General features: G+C 64.1%; 2 protein-coding genes across 6 annotated transcripts in view; one reads left to right on the top strand and one right to left on the bottom strand.

The window, feature by feature from the left end:
- The window catches only part of MACROD1 (mono-ADP ribosylhydrolase 1), a 115,758-nt gene extending 103,971 nt beyond the window's left edge, over positions 1 to 11,787 (top strand). For 2 of the 5 annotated variants that reach the window (XR_014796028.1, XM_084895923.1), the window contains exons 5-11: positions 9,938 to 10,054; positions 10,412 to 10,533; positions 10,840 to 10,870; positions 10,992 to 11,065; positions 11,319 to 11,400; positions 11,488 to 11,520; positions 11,657 to 11,787. Coding sequence is in view for 4 of the 5 variants with exons in the window: in XM_084895923.1 (XP_084752049.1) it covers positions 9,938 to 10,054; positions 10,412 to 10,533; positions 10,840 to 10,870; positions 10,992 to 11,065; positions 11,319 to 11,400; positions 11,488 to 11,492 (431 nt within the window). In the remaining variant the exon portion in view is untranslated. Of the gene's footprint in view, positions 1 to 9,937; positions 10,055 to 10,411; positions 10,534 to 10,839; positions 10,871 to 10,991; positions 11,066 to 11,318; positions 11,401 to 11,487; positions 11,521 to 11,617 lie in introns of all 5 variants that reach the window. The other 3 variants (XM_084895922.1, XM_084895925.1, XM_084895924.1) reach the window with 2 other exon arrangements.
- Positions 11,788 to 11,868: 81 nt separating this feature from the next.
- Positions 11,869 to 19,192, bottom strand: OTUB1 (OTU deubiquitinase, ubiquitin aldehyde binding 1). Its single transcript, XM_084895941.1, has 7 exons — positions 18,977 to 19,192; positions 17,328 to 17,389; positions 17,011 to 17,109; positions 13,734 to 13,852; positions 13,478 to 13,562; positions 13,191 to 13,385; positions 11,869 to 12,912 (listed from the first exon to the last, which is right to left on the bottom strand). The coding sequence occupies exons 1-7, from the start codon at positions 19,032 to 19,034 to the stop codon at positions 12,715 to 12,717; spliced, it is 816 nt and encodes a 271-aa protein (XP_084752067.1). The 5' UTR covers positions 19,035 to 19,192; the 3' UTR covers positions 11,869 to 12,714.
- Positions 19,193 to 22,021: the final 2,829 nt, after the last annotated feature.

Raw genomic sequence — 22,021 nt, 5'->3', positions numbered from 1 at the left:
CCCCTCCTCCCCTCCTTCCAGGGCTCCTCCTGAGCGTGTGTTTGGGGGAGGGAGTCAGCACTGGGTTCTGCCCTCAAAGAGCTGTGCCTTCTCTCCTTTTGGTAGAAGCTTCCCAGCAGAGGGGGCATCGGGCTCGGGCCCCAAAGGCCCCACAGGCACAGAGAACAGAGGGCCACATCCTAACAGCTTCTCAGCCTCCCAGCCAAACCCTCCTCTCCCCTCCCCCTCCCTCTTTTCTCCTCCCTCCTCCTCCTCCTCCCTCCTCCCTCCTCCTCCTCCCTCCTCCCTCCTCCTCCTCCCTCCTCCCTCCCCTCCTCCTCCCCCCTCCTCCTCCTCCTCCTCCCTCCCTCCTCCTCCTCCTCCTCTCCTCCTCCTCCTCCTCCTCCTCCCCTCCTCCCCTCCCTCCTCCTCCTCCCTCCTCCTCCTCCCTCCTCCCTCCCTCCTCCTCCTCCTCCCTCCTCCTCCTCCCTCCTCCCTCCTCCCTCCTCCCTCCTCCCTCCTCCCTCCTCCTCCTCCCTCCTCCTCCTCTCTTCTCCTCGTCCTCCCTCCTCCCTCCTCCTCCTCCCTCCTCCCTCCTCCTCCTCCCTCCTCCCTCCTCCTCCTCCCTCTCCTCCCTTCTCCTCCTCCCTCCTCCTCCTCCCTCCTCCTCCTCCCTCCTCCTCCTCCCTCCTCCTCCTCCCTCCTCCTCCTCCTCCCTCCTCCTCCTCCCTCCTCCTCCTCCTCCCTCCTCCTCCTCCCTCCTCCCTCCCTCCTCCTCCTCCCTCCTCCTCCTCCTCCTCCTCCCTCCCTCCTCCTCCTCCTCCTCCCTCCTCCTCCTCCCCCTCCTCCTCCCTCCTCCTCCCCTCCTCCTCCTCCTCCCTCCTCCTCCTCCCTCCTCCTCCTCCTCCCTCCTCCTCCTCCCTCCTCCTCCTCCTCCCTCCTCCTCCTCCCTCCTCCCTCCCTCCTCCTCCCTCCTCCCTCCTCCTCCTCCTCCTCCCTCCCTCCTCCTCCTCCTCCCTCCCTCCTCCTCCTCCTCCCTCCTCCTCCTCCCTCCTCCCTCCTCCCTCCTCCCTCCTCCCTCCCTCCTCCTCCTCCTCCCTCCTCCTCCTCCCTCCTCCCTCCTCCCTCCTCCCTCCTCCTCCTCCCTCCTCCCTCCTCCTCCTCCCTCCTCCCTCGGAGAGCTTTTACTGTCTCAGTAAAATAATATTTTTAAACACTCTCATTGTATGGTAAGCAGGGAGGCGGGCCCTAAATCAGGCCGGATCGACAGGCCCTGACGCGTGTCCCTCTGTTTATTAGGACTGAAATGTTTGCTTGGCGATAAGCAGCCGGCTTTCTCGCCGAGATTTGTGCGCGCTTTTTCAATTACCCCTCGTCTTTCTCTGCCACTTGCGCACTAAGGGATAATAAATGTATCGGAGCGTTTCAATTATTCATCTAAATCATGACGGCGCCTGCCACGGCCCAGCCTCAGTGACAGATTAATTCAGGGCCCTTCCTCTCCGGCATGGCCGCCATCTCCGCCGCCTGGCAGTGCCCCCACGGCTGGCCGAGGGCTGGTGGCTGCGGTCGCTGGGTCCCTGGAGGGCAGGTGGGCAGAGCGGGATGGAGCCCCCACCCACTCCCCCACACTCACACCGCCCTCCCTTTGGGGGTCCGAGGCCCAGCCACCTGAGGAGCCAGCGCCTGCCCCCGCCCTCCCGCCCGCTCAGCTCCGTGCAGCTGCCCACGCCCACGTGGCAGGTCCGCTGGGTGTGCCCTGCTCCCCAGCGCCCAGGCGCGGCACAGACAGAGAAGCCAGGGTGGCCCGGGCCTGGCACCTGCGGCTGCTGTGCCTGAGGCCTCCTCTGCCCCCCCATTCCTCAGCCCCCCTTCCTCCTAGTCATCTGTCACGCCACCTCAGCCCCTCCCCGCCCCAGGCCTGCGCTCAGGCCTGTCCCTCGTGGCCGGCATCTGCCCCCTGAACCATCAGACTCCATCTGTGTGGTTATTTAGGTGCCGCTGCTCCCCGTCAGACCACCCCGAGGGGCCCGCCCTGCGCTGTCTGTCCGCTCCGTGCAGACCTGTGTGGGGCTGGCTGTGCCCAGGCCCTGACCCTCCCACCTGTGTGCCCGTGTGCCCAAGTCCCTCCCCACCACGCGCTCCCTGCCACCTGGTCCCCCCTCTCCGCACACGGGCACCAGGCACGCGTGACCCTGGGGGAGCTGTGCCTTCTCTCCCTCTCAGCCTCTCACCCGCCCTCCCTTCCTCCCTTCCTCCCTCTCTCCCTCCCTCTCTCTCTGCCTGCACGGCTCTGCCTGCCCCTCTCTCTGCTCCCTCGCTGGAGTCTGTCTCCCTCTCGACTGGCTTTCTCTCAGACACGTGCCCCTCCCCGTTTCCCATTCTCTCTCGCTCCCTCTTCTTGTTCTCTCTCTCCCGCTCCTCTCTGTTCTTAGACAGTCAGGCCCGGGAGGATCGGCGAGGCCTCCACTGTTCTGCCCGTGGCCCCTGCCACCCAGCAGCCGCCTGGCAGCACTGTCTCCCGTGGCCCCTGCCACCCAGCAGCCGCCTGGCAGCACTGTCTCCCGGGGCCCCTGCCACCCAGCAGCCGCCTGGCAGCACTGTCTCCCGGGGCCCCTGCCACCCAGCAGCCGCCTGGCAGCACTGTCTCCCGGGGCCCCTGCCACCCAGCAGCCGCCTGGCAGCACTGTCTCCCGGGGCCCCTGCCACCCAGCAGCCGCCTGGCAGCACTGTCTCCCGGGGCCCCTGCCACCCAGCAGCCGCCTGGCAGCACTGTCTCCCCGGGCCCCTGCCACCCAGCAGCCGCCTGGCAGCACTGTCTCCCGGGGCCCCTGCCACCCAGCAGCCGCCTGGCAGCACTGTCTCCCGGGGCCCCTGCCACCCAGCAGCCCGCCTGGCAGCACTGTCTCCCCGGGCCCCTGCCACCCAGCAGCCGCCTGGCAGCACTGTCTCCCGGGGCCCCTGCCACCCAGCAGCCGCCTGGCAGCACTGTCTCCCGGGGCCCCTGCCACCCAGCAGCCCGCCTGGCAGCACTGTCTCCCCGGGCCCCTGCCACCCAGCAGCCGCCTGGCAGCACTGTCTCCCGGGGCCCCTGCCACCCAGCAGCCCGCCTGGCAGCACTGTCTCCCCGGGCCCCTGCCACCCAGCAGCCGCCTGGCAGCACTGTCTCCCGGGGCCCCTGCCACCCAGCAGCCGCCTGGCAGCACTCTCCCGTGGCCCCTGCCACCAGCCCCCAGTGCTTCCCGGGCTGGCGCTCTGAGTAGCTGAGCCGGGCACCGGGGGCACTGCAGGCGGCCTCCAGCCCCTCGAGACGGGCTCTGGGGGGGCTGGGCTCAGAGGAAGCAACTTACTAAGCACCACAGCGTGCCAGGCTTGGGGCAGGCACGGCCCGCACCCTCTCACCTGGAGGAGCTGGGCTGCAGGGAAGAACACCTGGGATGAGGGAACAGCAAAGGGAGGACTCTCAGACCTGCCCCTTCCCTGCTCAAACTTCTCCCCTCGATGGGATCCAGCCCAGGTTCCTGCCCGGCCCCGCCCCGGCCCCTCAGCTAGCCTTCCGCCCGGACCGATTTAATCTTTTTAAATCTTCTGTTCTTCCCCGGCCTTCCAGAAGCCAGCTCTTGCCTCTGTCTCATCTGTTCAGCTCTCCCACTTCGGAGAGGCCTTCCCAAGCACAAAGCAGCACCCCCTCTCCCTTCGGCCGTGTTTTCACAGCTGATACGGGAGCTGTGCTGCCCCCCTCCCAAAGGGCGTTACCCTGGCCCTCCCCACTGCTGGGTGCCCCTGGGAGCCACGGGGAGGGCTGTGGGGCCACGGGGGAGGGCTGTGGGGATCACAGGGGAGAGCTGTGGGGTCACGGGGAGGGCTGTGGGGTCACGGGGGAGGGCTGTGGGGTCACGGGGAGGGCTGTGGGGTCACAGGGGAGGGCTGTGGGGTCACGGGGGAGGGCTGTGGGGTCACGAGGAGGGCTGTGGGGTCACGGGGAGGGCTGTGGGGTCACGGGGGAGGGCTGTGGGGGTCACGGGGGAGGGCTGTGGGGTCACGGGGAGGGCTGTGGGGTCACGGGGAGGGCTGTGGGGTCACAGGGGAGGGCTGTGGGGTCACGGGGGAGGGCTGTGGGGGTCACAGGGGAGGGCTGTGGGGTCACGGGGAGGGCTGTGGGGTCACGGGGGAGGGCTGTGGGGTCACAGGGGAGGGCTGTGGGGTCACGGGGAGGGCTGTGGGGTCACGGGGAGGGCCAGCACGCATCTCCGGTGGAGGGAGCCTCAGCCTCGCTCTGAGTTGAGGATTTTATTTCACCGGCTCCTGGGAGCAGGGGGACGATAGTGAGCAGGGCAGTGACACTGGCTCCCAAAGTGCAGGCCCCGCCTCCCTGCCGCCTGCCTGAAGCCAGGGCCTCGCTGAGCCCCTCCCTGCAGAACCTCACGTGCCCTCACCTTGATGCACGGGCTCCAGCATTCGCCTCCCATTTTGCAGATGAGGAAACCGAGGCCCCTGAGGTGACCTGTGCTCCCCACCCCCCTCCCGCCGTCACTCAGCCGTCGGCCCTGGCTGGATGGGAGGACCAGGGGACGCTGTCCCCAGAGGGGGCTCTGGCACGGCTGGGGGCCCCTCCCCCCGCAGGCACGGCGCCACCGCCCCGCAGGCAGCTGCCGGGGGATTTTAATAACGGGAGTGATTTTTGCATGATGAATGAGGTGCTGCCGTTGTGTACATAATGAAGCCCTAATGTTTTCAAATCCCCATTTAAGGAGCTGATCTCACCCCATAATGAATTTCAGATCACATCAGGCGCTGCTGTCCATCTATCTCCTCCCGGGGCGCCCACCCACCGCGGCGGCGTGGGGGCGGGGCCTGGCGTGCGTGAGCCTGCACCCCCGGGGCAGCGGGCCGCCCAGGCCTGGCACAGAGCTGGGGCTGCTGTGGGGCTTTTGTTGTTTGTTTGTTTTTATCTTTATTGTTGGGAGTATCACAGGTGTCCCCCTTCTCCCCCCACTGCCCCCTCCACCTGGTTCCCACCTGCCCCAGGCCTTCACCGCCCTATTGTCTATGTCCCTACGTAAGACCTTCCGTTAATCTCTTCCCACACTCACCCCTTCCCGCTGACACTCATCAGTCTGCTTCCTGTGTCCACGCCTCTGATTCTGTCTTATTCACCAGTTTATGTTGTTTTTTAGATTTCTTATTTTTATATTCATTGTTGATAGAGATGTATTTGTTGCCGTTTTATTGTTCATATTTTTTTAAAATCTGTTCTTCTTAAATAATACCCTTCAACATTTTGGTGGTGATTTCGGTTTGGTGGTGGTGACCTCTTTAAGCTTTTTCTTATCTGTGAAGCTCTTTGACCTTCCATTCTGAACGATAGCTTTGCTGGGTAGAGTAGTCTTGGTTGTAGGTTCTTGAATATTTCTTGTCACTCCCTTCTGGCCTACATAGTTTCTGTTGAGAAATCAGCTGACAGTCATATGGGTGCTCCCTTGTAGGGAACTGCTTTTCTCTTGCTGCTTGTAAGATTCTTTGCCTTTAGCCCTTGGCATTTTAATTATGATGTGTCTCGGTGTGGTCCTCTTTGGGTCCCTCTTGTTTGGGGTTCTCAGCGCTTCCTGGACTTGTAAGTCTATTTCTTTCACCAGGGAGGGGAAGTTTCCTGTTTCTTCAAATAGGTTGTCGATATCTTGCTCTCTCTCATCTCCTTCTGGCACCTCCATAATTCGAACGTTGGTACGCTTGCAGTTGTCCCAGAGGCTCCTTACACAATCTTCATATTTTTGGATTTTTTTTTCTCTTTTAATTGGGTGTTTTTTGCTTCCTCATATTCCACATTATTGATTTGCTTCTCAGACTCCTCTACTCTACTATTGAATCCCTCTAAGTTACCCTTTCAGTCAGTGTATGCTTAATTTCTGACTCTGACCTTCTCACTAAGATCCACGGAAGTCTCATGGAGCTGTTCCCTGGGCCTCCAGCCACTGCCTGGGGCCACCTGCAGGAGCTCTCTGTATGGGGCTTGGAGGTCAGATGCGACCCAGCTGTAAAACAAGGCAGGCCTGTGTTAGTGCAGGGTCTTGGGCCCTTCGCTGATAGGGCCAGCTGCATCTTGTTTAAGAGATTTTAGCTAAGTCTGAAGCCTGAGCCAGGACAGGCCTTTTATATGCAAAAGCTGCTGCAATCAGGTTGGGTGGAGCTGCATAATGGATGGGGCAGGGTCTCCCGGAATCACCAGAGCAGAACAAACAGAAATGGCTGCCAGTCAGCCCTGCAACCCGGGAGGTTCCAGCATAGGAACAACGACCCCTGCCAGCACCTCCGCCTGGGACAAAGCCACTGAGTTCCTGCCCCAATGCCAGCCAATCCAGTTCCTCCTCATATGTGTCTGGTTCCCCCAGAGCCTCACCCTGGCGCTGGAGCTCAGAAGAAGCAGGACCTTGTAAGTTCAGTTTGTGTGCCAGCTCTTTAAAAGGAACAGCTGAGCTCCAGCAGTCTCCATGTCACTCAGCCCCAATCCCCAATACTGGGCCTCAGTGTCCCCGTCTGTGAAATGGGATGACAGTGCGATAAAGGGCAGGGCACATTGGTACATTCTCTCACTGGATGCTCAGGCCCACCCTGGAGGGAGGTGCTGTCACTGACCTTGCGCATCTGAGGAAACTGAGGCACAGAGTTGAAGTGATGCAACAAGGGGGGCGGAGCTGGGGGAGGGACTTGGGTCTCACTGAGCTGGGTCAGCGCTGCCCTCACAGCCCCAGCCAGCTCCATTCAGAGACACAGAGATACCTCTCCCCACCCCAGGGTGCTCCCCAGGCCCGGCCTCTGCCTTCCTGCCCGGGGCTGACAGGAGCCTGGGCAGAGCAGGGCGGCTGAGGGTGCACAGGCAGGGACACACACTCCCATGGCCATGGCGGGAGCTTTGCCTCCAGGAGCTGCGGTCCCTGCTCCTGCCTCGGACTCTGAGCTGCAGCCTCTGACAGGAGGGAGACCTTGGACAAGGTGCTAAATGACTCTGGCCTTCAGTCCCTCCCCCCAGGCTGCCACTCAGCGTATCTCAGTCCTTCCACAACCCTCTGGGGCCAGTTCTGAGGCTCGGAGAGGTCAAGCCACCAACAAGCTTGTGGGCAGAGTTTCTGGGAAGAGAAACCCCAGAATTGGTGTGCTGTGGCCAGAGCCGCCAGACAGTAGAGGGGAGGGGAGGGGAGGGGGTGGAGGGGGAGGCCCAGGGCCAGTCAGGGTCTCCCCCAGGCCAAGGCCTCCTCTGGTTCCTGTAAATAATTAATTAGCCCCTGCTTGCTTGTTTGTTTAGCATGAGGAATGCTCTCCCACTGAGATGCATTTATTGCTGAATAAATTTAAATATCTAATCTTTCCTTCATGAATATTACAGCACCCTAAATAGCAGCCAACAGATCCTAAGCACCTTGGCAAATGGCCCCACAGGAGCCTGCCTGCCTGGCTACAAGGATGCCAGGCTGCAGCCCTGCCCTCTGCCCGCGCCCTCCCTGCTCCCGGGCGGCCCTGCCAGAGCCCGGCCTGTGCTGACCGAGGGGCTGGCCGAGCTGAAGGCCGAGGTGGGGGTGTGGAGGCCACGCCGTCGGCAGGAGGGCTGGTGGGCTCCCAAGCAGAGCGCTGGGCTTGTCTGGGGGTGGGGGGCCTGGGAGGTCAGGCTGGAGAGAGGGCAGACGGCCCCAGACAGCTGCAGCCTGTCCATTGCTGAGGGGCCCAGGGAGGGGACTGAGGGGCCAACCGGTATGAACTGGGGACATGCCCTCCCACAGGAGCCCAGGGCCAGGCCCAGAGCTTTCCCAGCGGCCCAGGTCAGCAGGAAGGGGAGGGAACTCTTGGATGGAGCCTCCGGAAGCGCCTCCTGCAGCCTCCAGGGCTTCGCTGGGCCTAGCAGGAGCCCAGGCCAGGCCAGTCCGAGTCTCTGCCAAGCAGCAGGCCCCCTGGCACTGAGAGGAGTGTGGAGAGGGAGGGGGCGGGGGAGGGGAGGGGAAGGGAGGGCAGGGGTGCTCTGGCCAGGGAGGTGCCCAGGCCCTTCCCTCATCTCTGCTTGGAGGGAACTGCTCCCCTGGCCGCCGGACCCCGTTCTGCTGGGGAGGCTCCAGGCCGGCCTCGGCCAGCTCCCACTCCGCCTCCGCCTCCCCCTCCTGCCCCCGGGTCAGCCCCAAAGGCCTGGCGGCCGGCCTGGCCGCGCTGCAGGAAACATTAAACCCCTGAAGCACGGATCTCAGTGAGCTCCACTTCCGCCGCGGGCCCAGGTCACCCGCAGGCCGGCAGCTGGGCGCCAAGTGGCCGGCACCGCTGGGCAGGAGGGGATGTCCCCGGGGAGCTGGCTCAGCCTCGTCCCTGCACTCACCCCCGTGCCCTGAGCCCTGCACGCCCTGAGCACCCGTGCCGGACGCCTGCTCCCCGCACTCTGTGTGCGCGCTGCGCGTGCCCGCCTGTCACCCTGCCCTGCGAGAATACAGCGGCCACGCGCACCTGCACCCGTGCCGGCTCCGCTCACCCACACCACAGGCTAACTCGCTTTGCCCCTCAAGAGCCCTGCCAGGTGGCTGCCTGCTAGCGTCTCATTTGACAGAAGGGGCAGTGGGGTCCAGAGAGGCTGCACCCCACACATCTGTGACCTCGGGGCTGGGATCTGAACCCAGCTCCCAGGTCCCAGCTCCTGCTGGGGGTCACCGGGCACCTCCGCCCGGAGCAGGCACTGCCCGGGGCGCCCCGCACACTCCAGGCCGAGCACCCTGTCAGCCCCAGACTCTCCGCCCCTCCCATGGGCTGCAGCGGCCCGATCCCTGCCCAGTTCCAAAGCCCCCAGGTCCCCCATCTCCTCCCCACCGATGGGGTGCTCTGGGAAATGTCAGCTCAGAGTAAAGCCGCAAAGTTCAGTTTAACTGGGACCCTCCCCCGCCCCAAAGGCACAGGGTGGGGTGGGGGGGGTGTGTCCAGCTGGTGTTCCAGAGCCTGTGCCCAGGTTGGGGGTGGGGCTGCGATGGAGGAGGCAGGGCCCTGATATGTGCCTGGTGACATGGAGAGAAGGTGGCCTGCCCGCTGCCAGCGCTGTGAGCGCCCGGCCCTCTGGCCTCTCCGGGAGCAGTGGGTCCCGTTCTCCGGGCCAGGACACCAGCTCCGCCCCGGAGAGGGTCACAGCCCCAGTTTTCCAGATGAAGCAGCGGGCACTCAGGAAAGGACTGGCCAGCCTGCCCATGGGCACCAGGAGGGAGGGGGAGCCTGGCTCTGGCCCTGGCCCTGGCCCTGGCCTGCCTGGCACAGGGAGGGGGCTGAAGGGGAGCCGCCTCTGCGCCCGCCACGCCCCCGGGGTTGTTTACCTGAGCGGGGCGGCCCCCAGAGCCTCCGCCCGGCCCCAGAGCCGCTCCGTTCTGGCTCCGGCTCCCGGTCTAAGAGCCCCGCGGCCCCAATTAGGGCGGATCGCTAACGAGGCGGCTTGTTACTGAGCAGGTGCGCCCCGAGGGGCCGAGGACCAGCTCCAGGCCCGGGCTCGATCTGACACTGGTCACCAGTGGCCTCAGTTTCCTCGTCTGTAAAGTGGACCCAGAGCTGGCGCGGCCCCGGGAGCCTGGCCTCGGGGGTGGGCCCTGGGGTGGGAAGAACTTACCCCTGGCCCAGGCCTGTAGCGGCACCTGCGGCCCGACCCCACGGCTCAGAGCCCGCGCCCGCGCCGTCCGCCCGGAGAGCAGCGCGGGCCTGGCGCGCCCCCTGCCGGCCGCCCGCCGCCTCCTCCGGCCGCGCCGCCCTCCGCGCCTCGGTGTCTCCGTGTCTCCCGGGGGAAGCACGGCGGGGGGGGAGAGGGAGGGCGGCTGGCGGCCGCGGGGAAAGGCGGGTGCCCGCGGGGCCCCAGCACCGTCGAGGGGCCCGGACCGCTCAGTGTGGGCCTCAGCCTTCCCCTCCGGACCATGGGCTGGGGGACGCGGGGAGCCCAGCTCACTGCCCCTCCCCGCAGTGGACGGCTGCATCCACCGGGCCGCCGGGCCGCTGCTCACCGACGAGTGCCGGACCCTGCAGAACTGCGAGACCGGCCAGGCCAAGATCACCGGCGGCTACCGGCTGCCCGCCAAGTGTGAGTCCCCACAACCCGCCGAGGGGCGCTGCCCGCCGGTCACTGTGCGGCCCCGGAGCTGCCGGCGGCTCCTCTCCTGGGGCACCTCGCAGCCCCGGGTGCCGGGACCGGGCCCTGCCCCACACCCCGGGCGGTGCAGGCTGCGGGGCACAGGCTTACAGGGAGGGGGCGCTGAGGGCGGACCTGCGGAGGGGCCGGGGTCCATCGCGGGGTGCACTCGGCTCCAGAGCACTCGGTGCGCCGCATCCCGGCACCCGGAGGGGGAGGGCCCCTTCCTGCCCCTCCAGAGCCAGGCTGGCCGGGGAGAGCCGAGGGCACAGGGACACCCGGCCCTGACCCGGCCCCTCCCGCCCGCAGATGTCATCCACACGGTGGGGCCCATCGCCTACGGGGAGCCCAGCGCCAGCCAGGCCGCCGAGCTCCGCAGCTGCTACCTGAGCAGCCTCGCCCTGCTGCTGGAGCACGGGCTGCGCTCGGCGGTGAGGGGCGGGGCGGGCGGTGAGGGGCGGGGCGGGGCGGTGAGGGGCGGGGCGGGCAGGGGCGGTGAGGGGCGGTGAGGGGCGGGGCGGGCAGGGGCGGTGAGGGGCGGTGAGGGGCGGGGCGGGCGGTGAGGGGCGGGGCGGGCAGGGGCGGTGAGGGGCGGGGCGGGCAGGGGCGGTGAGGGGCGGGGCGGGCAGGGGCGGTGAGGGGCGGGGCGGTGAGGAGAGGGGCGGGGCGGGAGGCGAGGGGCGGGGCGAGGAGGACGGGGCGGAGTGACGCTATCCCTTCCCCTCCCTACCCTCCAGGCGTTCCCCTGCATCTCCACCGGCGTGTTTGGTGAGTGGGTCCAGGAGGAGAAAGGGTGGGGTGGGCAGGCGGGCAGACAGTGGGAGCTGAACGTGTGGCAGAGCGGCAGGGGGCGGGGCAGAACCCGGACTCCCTTTCTTGGGGTCCCCAGGCTACCCCAACGAGGCCGCGGCGGAGGTAGTGCTGGCTGCGCTGCGGGAGTGGCTGGAGCAGCACAAGGACAAGGTGAGGCTGGGCCCGGGTGAGGGGGCTGAAGGAGGGTGATGGGGTGCACCCCAGTCCCACTAAGCAGCCCCGTCATCGCCAATGGTGTCTGGCCACACCAGTCCTTCTGCTCCCCCTCCTTCCCCTCACACACCACGGCCCCCTTCTGAGAAGGGTGAAGCCTAGCTGGAAGGCCGTCCCCAGGGGCGAGGGGACAGTGACCAGGCGGGACCCGGGAGAGGGTGGCTCTGAGGCTGACCAGGCCCTGGCGCAGGTGGACCGGCTGATCATCTGTGTGTTCCTGGAGAAGGATGAAAGCATCTACCTGCAGCGGCTGCCCCACTACTTCCCCGTGGGTAGGTACCTGAGGCAGGCCCACCCCCCCGCCCCCACACCCCCACCCCCACCCCCCAGGCCGGTTCTCAGTGTCCTCTGCCTTCCAGCCTGAGGCCCGCCGCACACCCTGACCAGGACTGGTAAGCAGGGCCTGGCCTGCTGTGTGGCTGCCCACTAACCTGCCCACTAACACGCCCGCTCCCCCTGGTGCTCACCCACAGGGAGGCGGCCTGGGAGCCCCAGCCCACGCGCCCTCCAACCCGTCTCTGCCCGCAGACGCGGATGCGGACGCGCTGGGGCCTGCTGGACCTCGCTCCCAGCTCTGAGGGGTGCTGAAGCCTGCCGCTGGGCACCCATCCCTTCCTCAGCCCCGCCCCGCAGGAGCCTAATAAAGACCAGCCGTTGCAGCTCGCGGTCTGAGCCTGACTGGGTGAGGGAGGACCCGCCGGTGCAGGCTCAGGGCGGTGAGAGTTCAGGGCCAGGCGATGGCACACGTGGGCAGTACTTCACATTTATTGAGGGCCTGCCCCCCAAGGAGTTCACAGCCTGGGGATTGAGCCCCCACATGTGCTGGGGTGGGGAGGAAAGGAAGTCAAGGCAAAAAGGCAAGCAATGCAGACACCGGGCGGGGGGGGAAGCAAAGGGGTGCAAGCAGGCACAGGCAGGGGCCTGGGGCGGGCAGGGGATGGCAGCCTGGCAAGTCCTGCCTGGGGACCTGACCAAGCAGAGGCCTGAAGGCTGCCCCCTACCAGGTGGGGTCGCCTGGGGGTGCAGAGGTACCCCAGCTCCTCCGCCTGCTGAGCCAGGTTCCACCACCATGTGGCCCTCGCCTCCCAGTGCTCCCTGACATGCAGACCCCGATGGAGAGCAGGCAGCTGGGGCCTGGGGCCCCGGCCAGGACAGCAGGACGGAGTGGACTATGAGGGGGCAGCTTGAAGCCTTGGTGGTCCTAGGCCCTGGGTAAGCCCCCAAGGAGCTTCCTGGGCCAGCTGGGGGGGGGGGGGCACGAAGGAAGCAGAACCCCAACAATCAGAGGGGGCCCCAAGAGGCCTAGCCCCTCAAAACTGCTGGGAGGCTTGGGGGGGACAGGTGAAGGGCTGAGGAGCCCACCTGGGGGGGGGGGTGTCAGCCAGACACAGAGCACCAGGCGGCAGCAGCAGAGCAGGGACACGCACACGGGCTCACCACCAGCATCCCCTTTAATAAAACGTGGAGGGTTGTATGACAGGGAAGGGGGAGTGAAACAGGACCATTTACAACCACACAAAAACCTCTGTACATGTCTAGTGCCTGGCAGAGGGGAGGGCAGCAGGGCCGCGGCGCCAGAGCCAGCCCTATTTGTAGAGGATGTCGTAGTGTCCGGGCCGGTAGAGCAGGTAGACCTTGGGCTCGGAGCCCTCGGGGAAGACGTGCGGGTTGGTGGTGCCGCCCTCGCCGCGGTCCATGTACTCCACCTGGATGGACACGCTGAGGGCCTGCGCCAGCGCGATGATGTGGATGTGGTCGCTCTCCTTGCACATGGGCTCCACCTCCTGCGGCACAGGGGCGGGTCACGCCTGGGCTCAGCCCCCTCCCCGGCCCCGCGGACCCCAGGCACACCTCCTGCGGCACGGGGGCGGCACGGGGGCGGCTCAGGGCCTGGGCTCAGCCCCCTCCCCGGCCCCGCGGACCCCAGGCACACCTCCTGCGGCACGGGGGCGGGACGGGGGTGGCTCAGGCCCTGGGCTCAGCCCCCGCCCCCAGGCCCCAGGGCTCCCCACCCCGAGAGGAGAGGGAAAGAGGGTCCGAACGTGAGAAGCGGGGGCGGCACCTGCTGGCAGAACTCCTTGACGGTCCGCCCGCCCTCGATGAAGTGCTCGAAGAACTTGCTCTCGCGCTGCAGGTAGCCCGAGGTGAGCAGCCGCAGGTACACCACCAGGTAGTCCGAGGTGCTCTGGTCGTTGAAGGAAGCCAGCAGGTCGGCTACCGAGGTGTGCTTCTCCACCTGCTCGATCAGGTCCATGAACTGCCGGAGAGACAAGACGAGGGAGGAGACGGTCAACCCCGCCGCGGCCAGGCACCCCCACCCTCTGGCCTCCGGCAGCAGGACGGGCTCACCGTGTTGTGGAAATCCTCAATTGTGAACTCGGTGAAGCCCTGGGCCACCAGGTCTTCTTTGCTCTTGGCGGACACAGCCTTGAACCTGACGGCAGGGGGAAGCGGGGGGCGTGGGCTCCTCAGCCAACAGAGAGGCCCAGCCTAGTGTCTGCCCTCGGGTGGAGCTGTACCCCCCCAATCATCGAGGAAGAGGCGGGGGCCCACAAGGCCCCTGCACTGCGCCCACCCCCTTCAGGGCAGGGCGCCCACCCCTCACCTCTGCAGCTCCTTGCTGTCGTCCAGCAGCGCCTCCAGGTGGGAGAAGCCGAAGGCTCGGTAGAAGCAGTTGCCGTCGGGCCTGGTCTTGCGGATGTACGAGTACTTTTTGTGGAGGTCCTGCAGGGAGGCAGCCGCGCCGGGCCATCAGCGTCACCAGCACCAGGCAGGCAGGCACACCAGCAGGCACACCACAGGGTGGCACCGAGCCCCACGCAGCTCCCTGCCGCCCTGGGCTGCCGACTCTGGCGGTGGGAATCACCTAGTGACCAGAGCCCAGAGCCCCCAAAGCCTCGGGAGCCTCGACTTACGTCCACGCTGGCTGCATGAGTCACCGGCCACTAGCCACTGGCCACGCCAGGTCCGGCTCCGGCACCGAGAGCCTGGCCTGCAGGGCTGTCTGCTCATGAAAACGAGCGAGCGAATCGGCCTGGGCCAGTGCGCCTGTGCTGTGACCACACTTCCACACTATGAGGACGGGGCAGACTGGTTCGGGGCAGGGGTGCACAGCCCAGGCTGGGGTGGGACACAGCTCCCCTCGGTAGCTCCTCACCTCTTCCCTGCGGCTCACAGGTACCACCTGTAGGTGCCGTCTTCGGTTTCCTAGCCAAACTCCACGGACTTTCTTGTTAATCAAACCCGCCCCACAAGTGGCCAATAGTGCTGCCTGGCAAACAGGCCTCACTGCTCCCCTGCTCCCAATGGCTCCTTCATCCCTTCTCCTTCTCCATAAACCCCCTCAAGACACCTCCACGCTTCCCTCCCCACCCTCTCCTGCCCTCGGCCCTCACTGCCACGCCGCCTCGTCCCTCTGACCTGTGATGGTCAGGGTCACCACCAAACCACCACACCCTTCACGACACGGCGTCACCTGCCGGAAGATGGTCACCACACACATCCATCCCAGTGACCGGCATGTGCAGGCACAACCCTGCTCAGGCCGGGACAGCTTCCGCTTGTCAACCCTCTTAATGTCATCCATCTTGGGATTTAAATACCGTAGCCTTAATGTAACTCGTCGCCTGCCCTATCTCAGGCCTGACCTCCAACTTCAGCTCCCACCTCCAGCTGCCTCATCTACCGCCTCTAACTGCCCAGCCCAGCAGCAGGTGCTGACCTCCCCACGTGCCCGCTCCTCTCGGCCTTCCCCTCCATCAGCTGCACCCCCTCACTCCCTAAAAGCCTCGGTCCCTGCACCCTCACCCCACACCCAGCGCAGACCCTCCGGCTCTGTCTCAGATGCATCCAGCACCCTGCACCTGTCACTGCTTAACTCCGCCTCCTGCTGATCCGACTGTAAAGCTTCCATCAGGTCTCCCGGCCTCCACCTGCGCTCAGCCTGCTCTCACCCCGCCACCTGCGCAGCCCAGAAACCTGCTGATACCCTCCGCTTCCTCCACGTCCTTTCTCCGGTCGCAGCCCCGTTTCCCACAGCCAACTGCTTCCCACTCGCCTCCACGCGCTCCTCCAACCACCATGTACCCCTGCCCAGCGGCCACGGCCCCCTCCCGTGCTCAGTTCAGTCACTCCGCCGCCGCCCAGCTGCCCTTGGCTGCTCTGTCTGTCCACTCCGCTCCATGCGGGCAGGAGTTTGCCAGTGGTGGTCATCCCTCCGTCTTCAGGGCCCAAACAGTGCCCGGCCCACAGCCTGTGCTCATAACTGTGAAGACAACGGCTCACAAGCGTGCCAACAGCCCAAAGCACTGCAGCTCAGGGAGCGCCCAGAACCCGCGGAGCAGTCTCCCCGCCAGGCCTCTGCGGAGGGCTAGCACCCATATCCTCCTGACCTCCGAGGGCCCGTTCGCAGAGCCACCAGCTCTGTGTAGGCTCTGTCGCCTATGCTTAGGCACAGCACAGAGTGGGGTGTCAGTTCTGCACACACAGCATGCTGACACTCAGACATTCGCTGAATGCCTCGATGGGAAAGAACCCAAGACAGCCCCCCTGTCGATTTACCAGGGAGCCTGAGTGTGGCAGGGAAGTCCTGCAATAAGGCCCCACCGCACTAACCAACCACGTGAGGGAGAGGAGAGACCTGCGCTGGCTAGGCGCTGGCTGCTAGGCCCTGGCCGTGCCCCGCGCGCAGAGCTCACACTGACCATCGGCATTCCCTCCAGCTTCATGTCCGCCCGGTGAGGCGCGACTCCGCCCAGCGATGCTCAGGCTGCCTAAGCCCACGCCGCTGGAAGTGGTGGAGGACTCAAACCCCGGCTGTCAGGCCCAGACCAGTACCGTCACCTCTCCACAGACCTGGGCTAAATCACAAACACCCTAAGCAAGGGGCAGAGTAGACCACAGGCCACACAGCTGTATGTACTGTTTGATCCACATAACATTTTATTTTTTAAATCCTCACCGGAGGATATTTTCCCACTGATTTTTTAGAGAGAGAGAAATTTTGAGAGAAACACATCAATTGGTTGTCTGGAGTGGAGCCTGCAATCTTTGAATCGAATTGAACCTGGGACCTTTGGGTCCACGGTGTTGTATCCACTGAGCCAAACCAGCTAGGGTAATCCACGTAACATTTTAAATTTGAACCACCTGCCAAGTGTTAGGAACCTGGAGAATTTTTTTATCAAAATGATTTCTGGCTTCTCTGGGAAAAACAGATCTGGCAACAATGGAGGACAGCCACGGTCCCTCCCAGGGGCCCAGGTGCTTCCATGCCCTGCCCGTCTGGTGCAGACTGTGGTGCCATACTCACCCCGGGCCTGACCACCTTCCATCACTGGGTTACCAGCTTGGCCCTGACATGGATAGAAGGGTCTAAGCGTCTCTGATCCTTCGGGGGAGGTGGGAAAGTGACACTTACCAAACCCCAGGCTGTCATGTTACTGAGTTACTGTTTACACAAACCCACTGCCACATCTCTGCCTCCGAGCTCCCAGAGAAGTGAGCCGTTAAGGGGCTTACCTGTTTGTAAACGAGGCAGCAGGACCTGGCACACAGGTCTAGTCTCCAACCCCAGTCCATGCGGCCCACTGTGAGCACCGAGACCATCAGGCCCCACCAGTCTCTCAACTGCCCTCAACAACCGTGGGCCATGCTTCCATCTCCCCCACTCACAGACAGGAGGCCGGAGGCCAGAGGGGTAAAGGGCCTGAAGGATGCAGCTGCCGTGTGGCAGAGTCAAGATTTAAATCCAGGTCCTGTGATTCCAGCAGCTCCCCCACACTCCACCCTCTAAGTAAGAGGCCAGGCCCAGCGAGGAGGTGTCTGATGTAGACCTGCTCCTGCTCCCACCCCCACTACCTGCCCGCACGCTGGGCTCCCACCTTGATCTTCTGTTGGTAGATATTGTCGTCCTCAGCATACTCCTTGTACAGGACCGACAGCTCCAGCCGCTCCGAGACCAGAGGGTTCTGCACAGCGATCTGCAGGGGGCAGAGACCGTCACGCCTGGCCCAGAACACCGAGCCCTAACGGAAGGGTGCTGGGGAGGCCCCCGGCGGCTCAGGGACAGACCCTCCCCCCTCCCCGCCTGAAGGCACCCCGTATCTAGCCCAGCTGGAGAGGAAAGGGCTCCCAAGCAGAGAACAGGCCACAGGCCCAGCCTATGCACCCATCACAGAGCGCTGGCCACAGCCCTCACCTCTTGTTGAATTCGGTCCTGCTGAGCCATGATGGCTTCATCATAGGCAAGACAGTTAACACCTGGAAGAAGCAAGCAGCCAAGGATTACCGGGGCCTGGCTGGCTCCTCTAGGCCGCTGGACCAAGGACAAGAGCAGCCAGGAGAGCAGCCTGCAATCTGGAAGCGGGCACCTCACATCCTGTTCCACCACCTGTCCTTCTAGCAAAGCCCTCCTCTCCAAGGCCTATTTTCCCCCATTTGACATGCAGGGCAGGGGCGGTCACCCCAAGGTGTGTCCTCCCCTCTAGCACCCCTCACCCCCGCTTCCCACACTCTTCTCCGCAGCCCGGGAGTGCTCAGGGGCAGGCGGGCAGGGTCCCCTGGGAAGAGGAGGAGGAGGCAGATCCTGGGCTGGATGAGCTTCCTGTGAGCCTGCACTTGCTTGACCACGCCCTTCCTCCTCCCGCCTTCCTATGCACCCTCTTTACTGATTTTTATTGTTGATAGTGTTGATATTTTTGTTGTTGATATCTCCCATCTCCCCCCCCCCAGCCCCTACCCACCCCCACAGCCCTGTGTATTCTCAATGGTGCCCACTTTACAGGTAACACAATGCCCAGGTGAAGTAACCTGCCCAAGGTCACAGCTAGCAAAGGCTTGTGATGGAACCCAGGCCTGCCCAACCCCAAGGCTGAGCGCCTCCCAGTCCCGCTCCCGCCGCCTCGCTGCAGCCTCCCTCCTGCGGGGCCTCCCTCCGGTGCGGGGGCCACCTCTCCGGCCCTCGGTGACATCATGGGGAGCGGGGACCCGAGGGGCTCGCTCAGCAGCCAGCGGCCAGGATTGCTGGTCCTCAACGGACGTCACCCCGAACAAGACCTTCCCGGGGCGGGTCTGCCAGGGCTGTCCCTGGAGTGTGCGGCTAAAATGGGGGAGGGGGGGGCGCTAACTTTGAAGCCAACACCGTGGGCCTGAGCAGCCCGGGTCCGCAGCTGGGCCTCGGCAATGACTGTCCCTCCACCCAGGGGACCGACTCGGTTCCCAGGGCCGAGCTCGCGAGTGAAAATGGAGCGAGTGGCACCATTTTGAAAGGCCCCGCTCTCCCGAGGTCTCAGGAAACAATGGCCAGGCGGGCGGGCAGGGCTGCGGGGCCTGAGGAGGGGGCTCCCCGGGGGAGGCGGGCAGTCCTCCGGGCACACGCCCGCCGCTCACCCCCGCCCGCAGCATCCCGGCCGCCCGGCCTTTGTGCCCGCGGCCCGGGGAGCGCTGCCGCCGGGCGCCGCTGCTCCGGAGAGGGCGGGCGGGCGGGCGGCGGGCCCGGGCCTGCGGGAAGGACCGGGGCGGCGGGCAGGGGACCGGGACCGGGACCCGGACCCGGAGCCCCACGGGGGGCGGGGGATGGGGCGGGGGTGAGGGCGGGAAGGCGGGGCGGCCCAGGCCCCGCCCCGGGGCGCGAGGGGAAGGGCCGCGGGCCGGGCCGCCCCGCCCGCCCGGACGGGGGTCGCGGCGGCGGCTCCTCTATTGTGAGGGGGAGGGGAGGCGGCGGCGGAGAAAGGGCGGTTCGCGCGCCCGGTCCCGGCCGCCGGCTGCGCCGCCCCCCGCCCCCCCGGCAGCCGGCGGTCCCGCATCGCGCCCCGGGCCCCGGCCGGGCGGTCCTCCCGGAGCCGGTACCTTCGGCGTCGCTGCCCAGCGGCTCCTGCTTCTGCTGCTGAGGTTCCTCCGCCGCCATCTTTAAACAGCGCCGCACTGCCGACCGCTTCCGGGTCACCCGTTGTCCTCCTCCGGAAGAGCGCCCCTCCTCGTGACCCCTCCCTGGCAACGCCCCTAGCAACGGGGTCCCCGGGCCGGGCCGCGGAGGGGCTGGGAGGCCCGGCGCCGCCGCCCCGCCTCCGCCGCCGCACCTGCGGCTCCGGCTCCCTGGCCTCCGACCCGGCGGGAGCCCAGAGCCCGAAGCCAGGAGCCTCCTCTCCGGAGGCGACCTGAGCGATGGAGGGGAGGCGGGGGGGAGGGAGTGGCCCGAGGCGGCGGGCTCCGGGCTCCGGGCTCCGGCTCCGGGCTCCGGGCTCCGGCTCCGGGCTCCGGGCTCCGGGCTCCGGGCTCCGGGCTCCGGCTCCGGGCTCCGGGCTCCGGGCTCCGGGCAGAGGAGACCCGCTCAGGGAGCCTCTGTCCGGGCGGCTTTGGTTCCGCCTCGGGCGGGAGGGCAGCCCCTCTGGCGCGGGGCCAGCGCCCAGGACCGAACCCGGGGCGGCGCTCCCGCTGGGAGGGAGGCGGGTCTCTTAAAAGCAGGGACTTGGCGGCGGCGGCCTGTGAACCAGGAGGTCACGGGCGATTCCCCGTCAGGGCTCCCCACCCCCGTGTGGGGCTATGGCCGTGGGGCAGCGGGTCCATGATGCTCTCATCATTGATGTTTCTCCCTCTCCCTCTCCCTTCCTCTCTGAAATCAATGGAAATAATAGTAAAAAAAAAAAAAAGCGAGTTGATAAAAATGAAAAACATTAGTGGCTGCCAGGGTTTAAGGAAAGTGGGTGTGGTTGTAAAAAAGAAGCTGGAGGGATCCTTGTGGAGATGAAACATTCTGTATCTTTTTTAAAAAAATTTTTATTGATCTCAGAGAGGAAGGGAGAGGGTGAGAGAGAAACATCAGTGATAAGAGAAAATTGATTGGCTGCTTCTTGCCCACCACACTGGGGACCCAGGCCACAACCCCTTGATCAGAATTGAACCTGGGACCCTTCAGTCCGTAGGCCGACTGAGCCAGACCAGCTAGGGCTCTGTATCTCTTAAATATGTTTTCTAAATTGATTTTTATAGAGAGGGAGAGAGAAGAAACATCAGAATTCAACTGCGTCCTGCAGTCCTCTCACAGGGGACTGAGCCTACAAGCCCGGGCACATGCCCTAACTGGGAATTGAACCAGCAACCTTTTGGTGCACTGGAGATGCCACATGGGCCAGGGCTTTCCTATGTTTTTATTGATTTTTATTTTTATTTTTTTAATTTTATTTTTTAAATATACTTTATTGATTTTTCACAGAGAGGAAGAGAGAGGGATAGCGAGTTAGAAACATCGATGAGGAGAGAGAAACATCGATCAGCTGCCTCCTGCACACCCCCCGGGGATGTGCCCACAACCACAGCACATGCCCCTGATCGGAATCGAACCCAGGACCCTTCAGTCCGCAGGCCGACACTCTATCCACTGAGCCAAACCGGTTCCGGCTTTATTGATTTTTTTAGAGAGAGGATGGGAGAAAGAGAAACCGACCCATCCATACACCCTCTGTCCCTGATCAGTCTGAATTCACAACCTGGGCATGTGCTCTGACTGGGAATCAAACCCGTGACCTTTGGCCCTGGCCTATTTTACTCAGTGGTTAGAGCAGCAGTTCTCAACCTGTGGGTCTCAACCCCTTTGGGGGTCGAACAACCTAAGACCATCGGAAAACACAGATACTTACATTATGATTCGTAACAGTAGCAAAATCACAGTTATGAAGTAGCAACGAAAATAACTGTATGATTGGGAGTCACCACATGAGGAACTGTGTTAAAGGGCCGCGGCATTAGGAAGGTTGAGAACCGCTGGGTTAGAGTATCAGCCCTCAAAGGGTCACTAGTTTGATTCCCTGGAAGCAGGTTCCATCCCCAGCCACAGCAGAGCGCCAGTAGGAGGCAACTGATCGGTGTTAATGTTTCTCTCTTTCCTCCCCACCCCCCTCCCTTCCACTCTCTAAAAATCAATGGAAAAAATATCCTCACTCCTTGGGTGAGGACTTTTTAAATATATTTTTATTGATTTCAGAGAGAAAGGGAGAGAGAAACATCAACGATGAGACAAATTTATTGACTGGCTGCCTCCTGCATGCTCCCTACTGGGGATTGAGCCCACAACCTGGGCATGTGCCCTTGGCCTAAATCGAACCCGGGACCCTTCAGTCTGCAGATCGACGCTCTATCCACTAAGCTAAATTGGCGAGGGCTGGGTGAGGATTTAAAAAAAGACCTTTCAGTTCCCAGGATGATGCTCAACCGACTGAGCCACACTGGCCAGGGCGAAACATTTGTATGTAACTGTATATGAATATCCTTAGTATACACTGTACTTTAGTTTACAAAATGTTACTGATGGAGGAAACTGGGTCAAGGGAACACAGGATGCTTCTGTGCAATGTGAAAGTTGCAGGTGAATTACCTAAAAGTAAAAACGGTTACAAAGTGGCGGTCATTGCTCATTGTTGGGTTTTGAGCTCAATCCCCAGGAGGGGTGTTTGAGGGGCAGCTGATGGATGTTTCTATCCATCCCTCTCCCTCCCTGAAAGCCATTAAAGCATGTATACTTTTTAAAAGGTTACAAAGTGGCAAGGCCGTGGATGCTGAGGCTACTGTTAGGCGGTAGCCTGGGCTCAGCTCCTGCCTTTTGCAGGACAGACAGCCGTGGTCATCAGGGAGCTGTGCCTCGGGCCCAGGCAGCCCCTCCGCTGTCACCGTGCAGGAGTGGAAAGTGACCGAGCGTGGTGGTGAGCTTGGTCCAGCCCTGGAGCCGGTGCACTGGTGCCCGGGCTCACCACAGCCCTGGTGACCTTCCCACAGCCGCACTACCAGCGTCAAATCTGGGTCCCGGAAGCACGCCAGTGCCTGCTCACCGGCTCTCTGAGCCTTGGGTTTCTTCCAAAGTCAAGAAAGCAAAGGACCCACCCAATCTGGCCCCTATACCTC

Source organism: Pipistrellus hanaki (genome assembly GCF_964339955.1).
Source record: "Pipistrellus hanaki genome assembly, chromosome: 9".
NCBI lineage: Eukaryota > Metazoa > Chordata > Mammalia > Chiroptera > Vespertilionidae > Pipistrellus > Pipistrellus hanaki.
The sequence above is the reverse complement of the archived record's forward strand: the minus strand, read 5'-3'. Positions and strand labels throughout refer to the sequence as shown.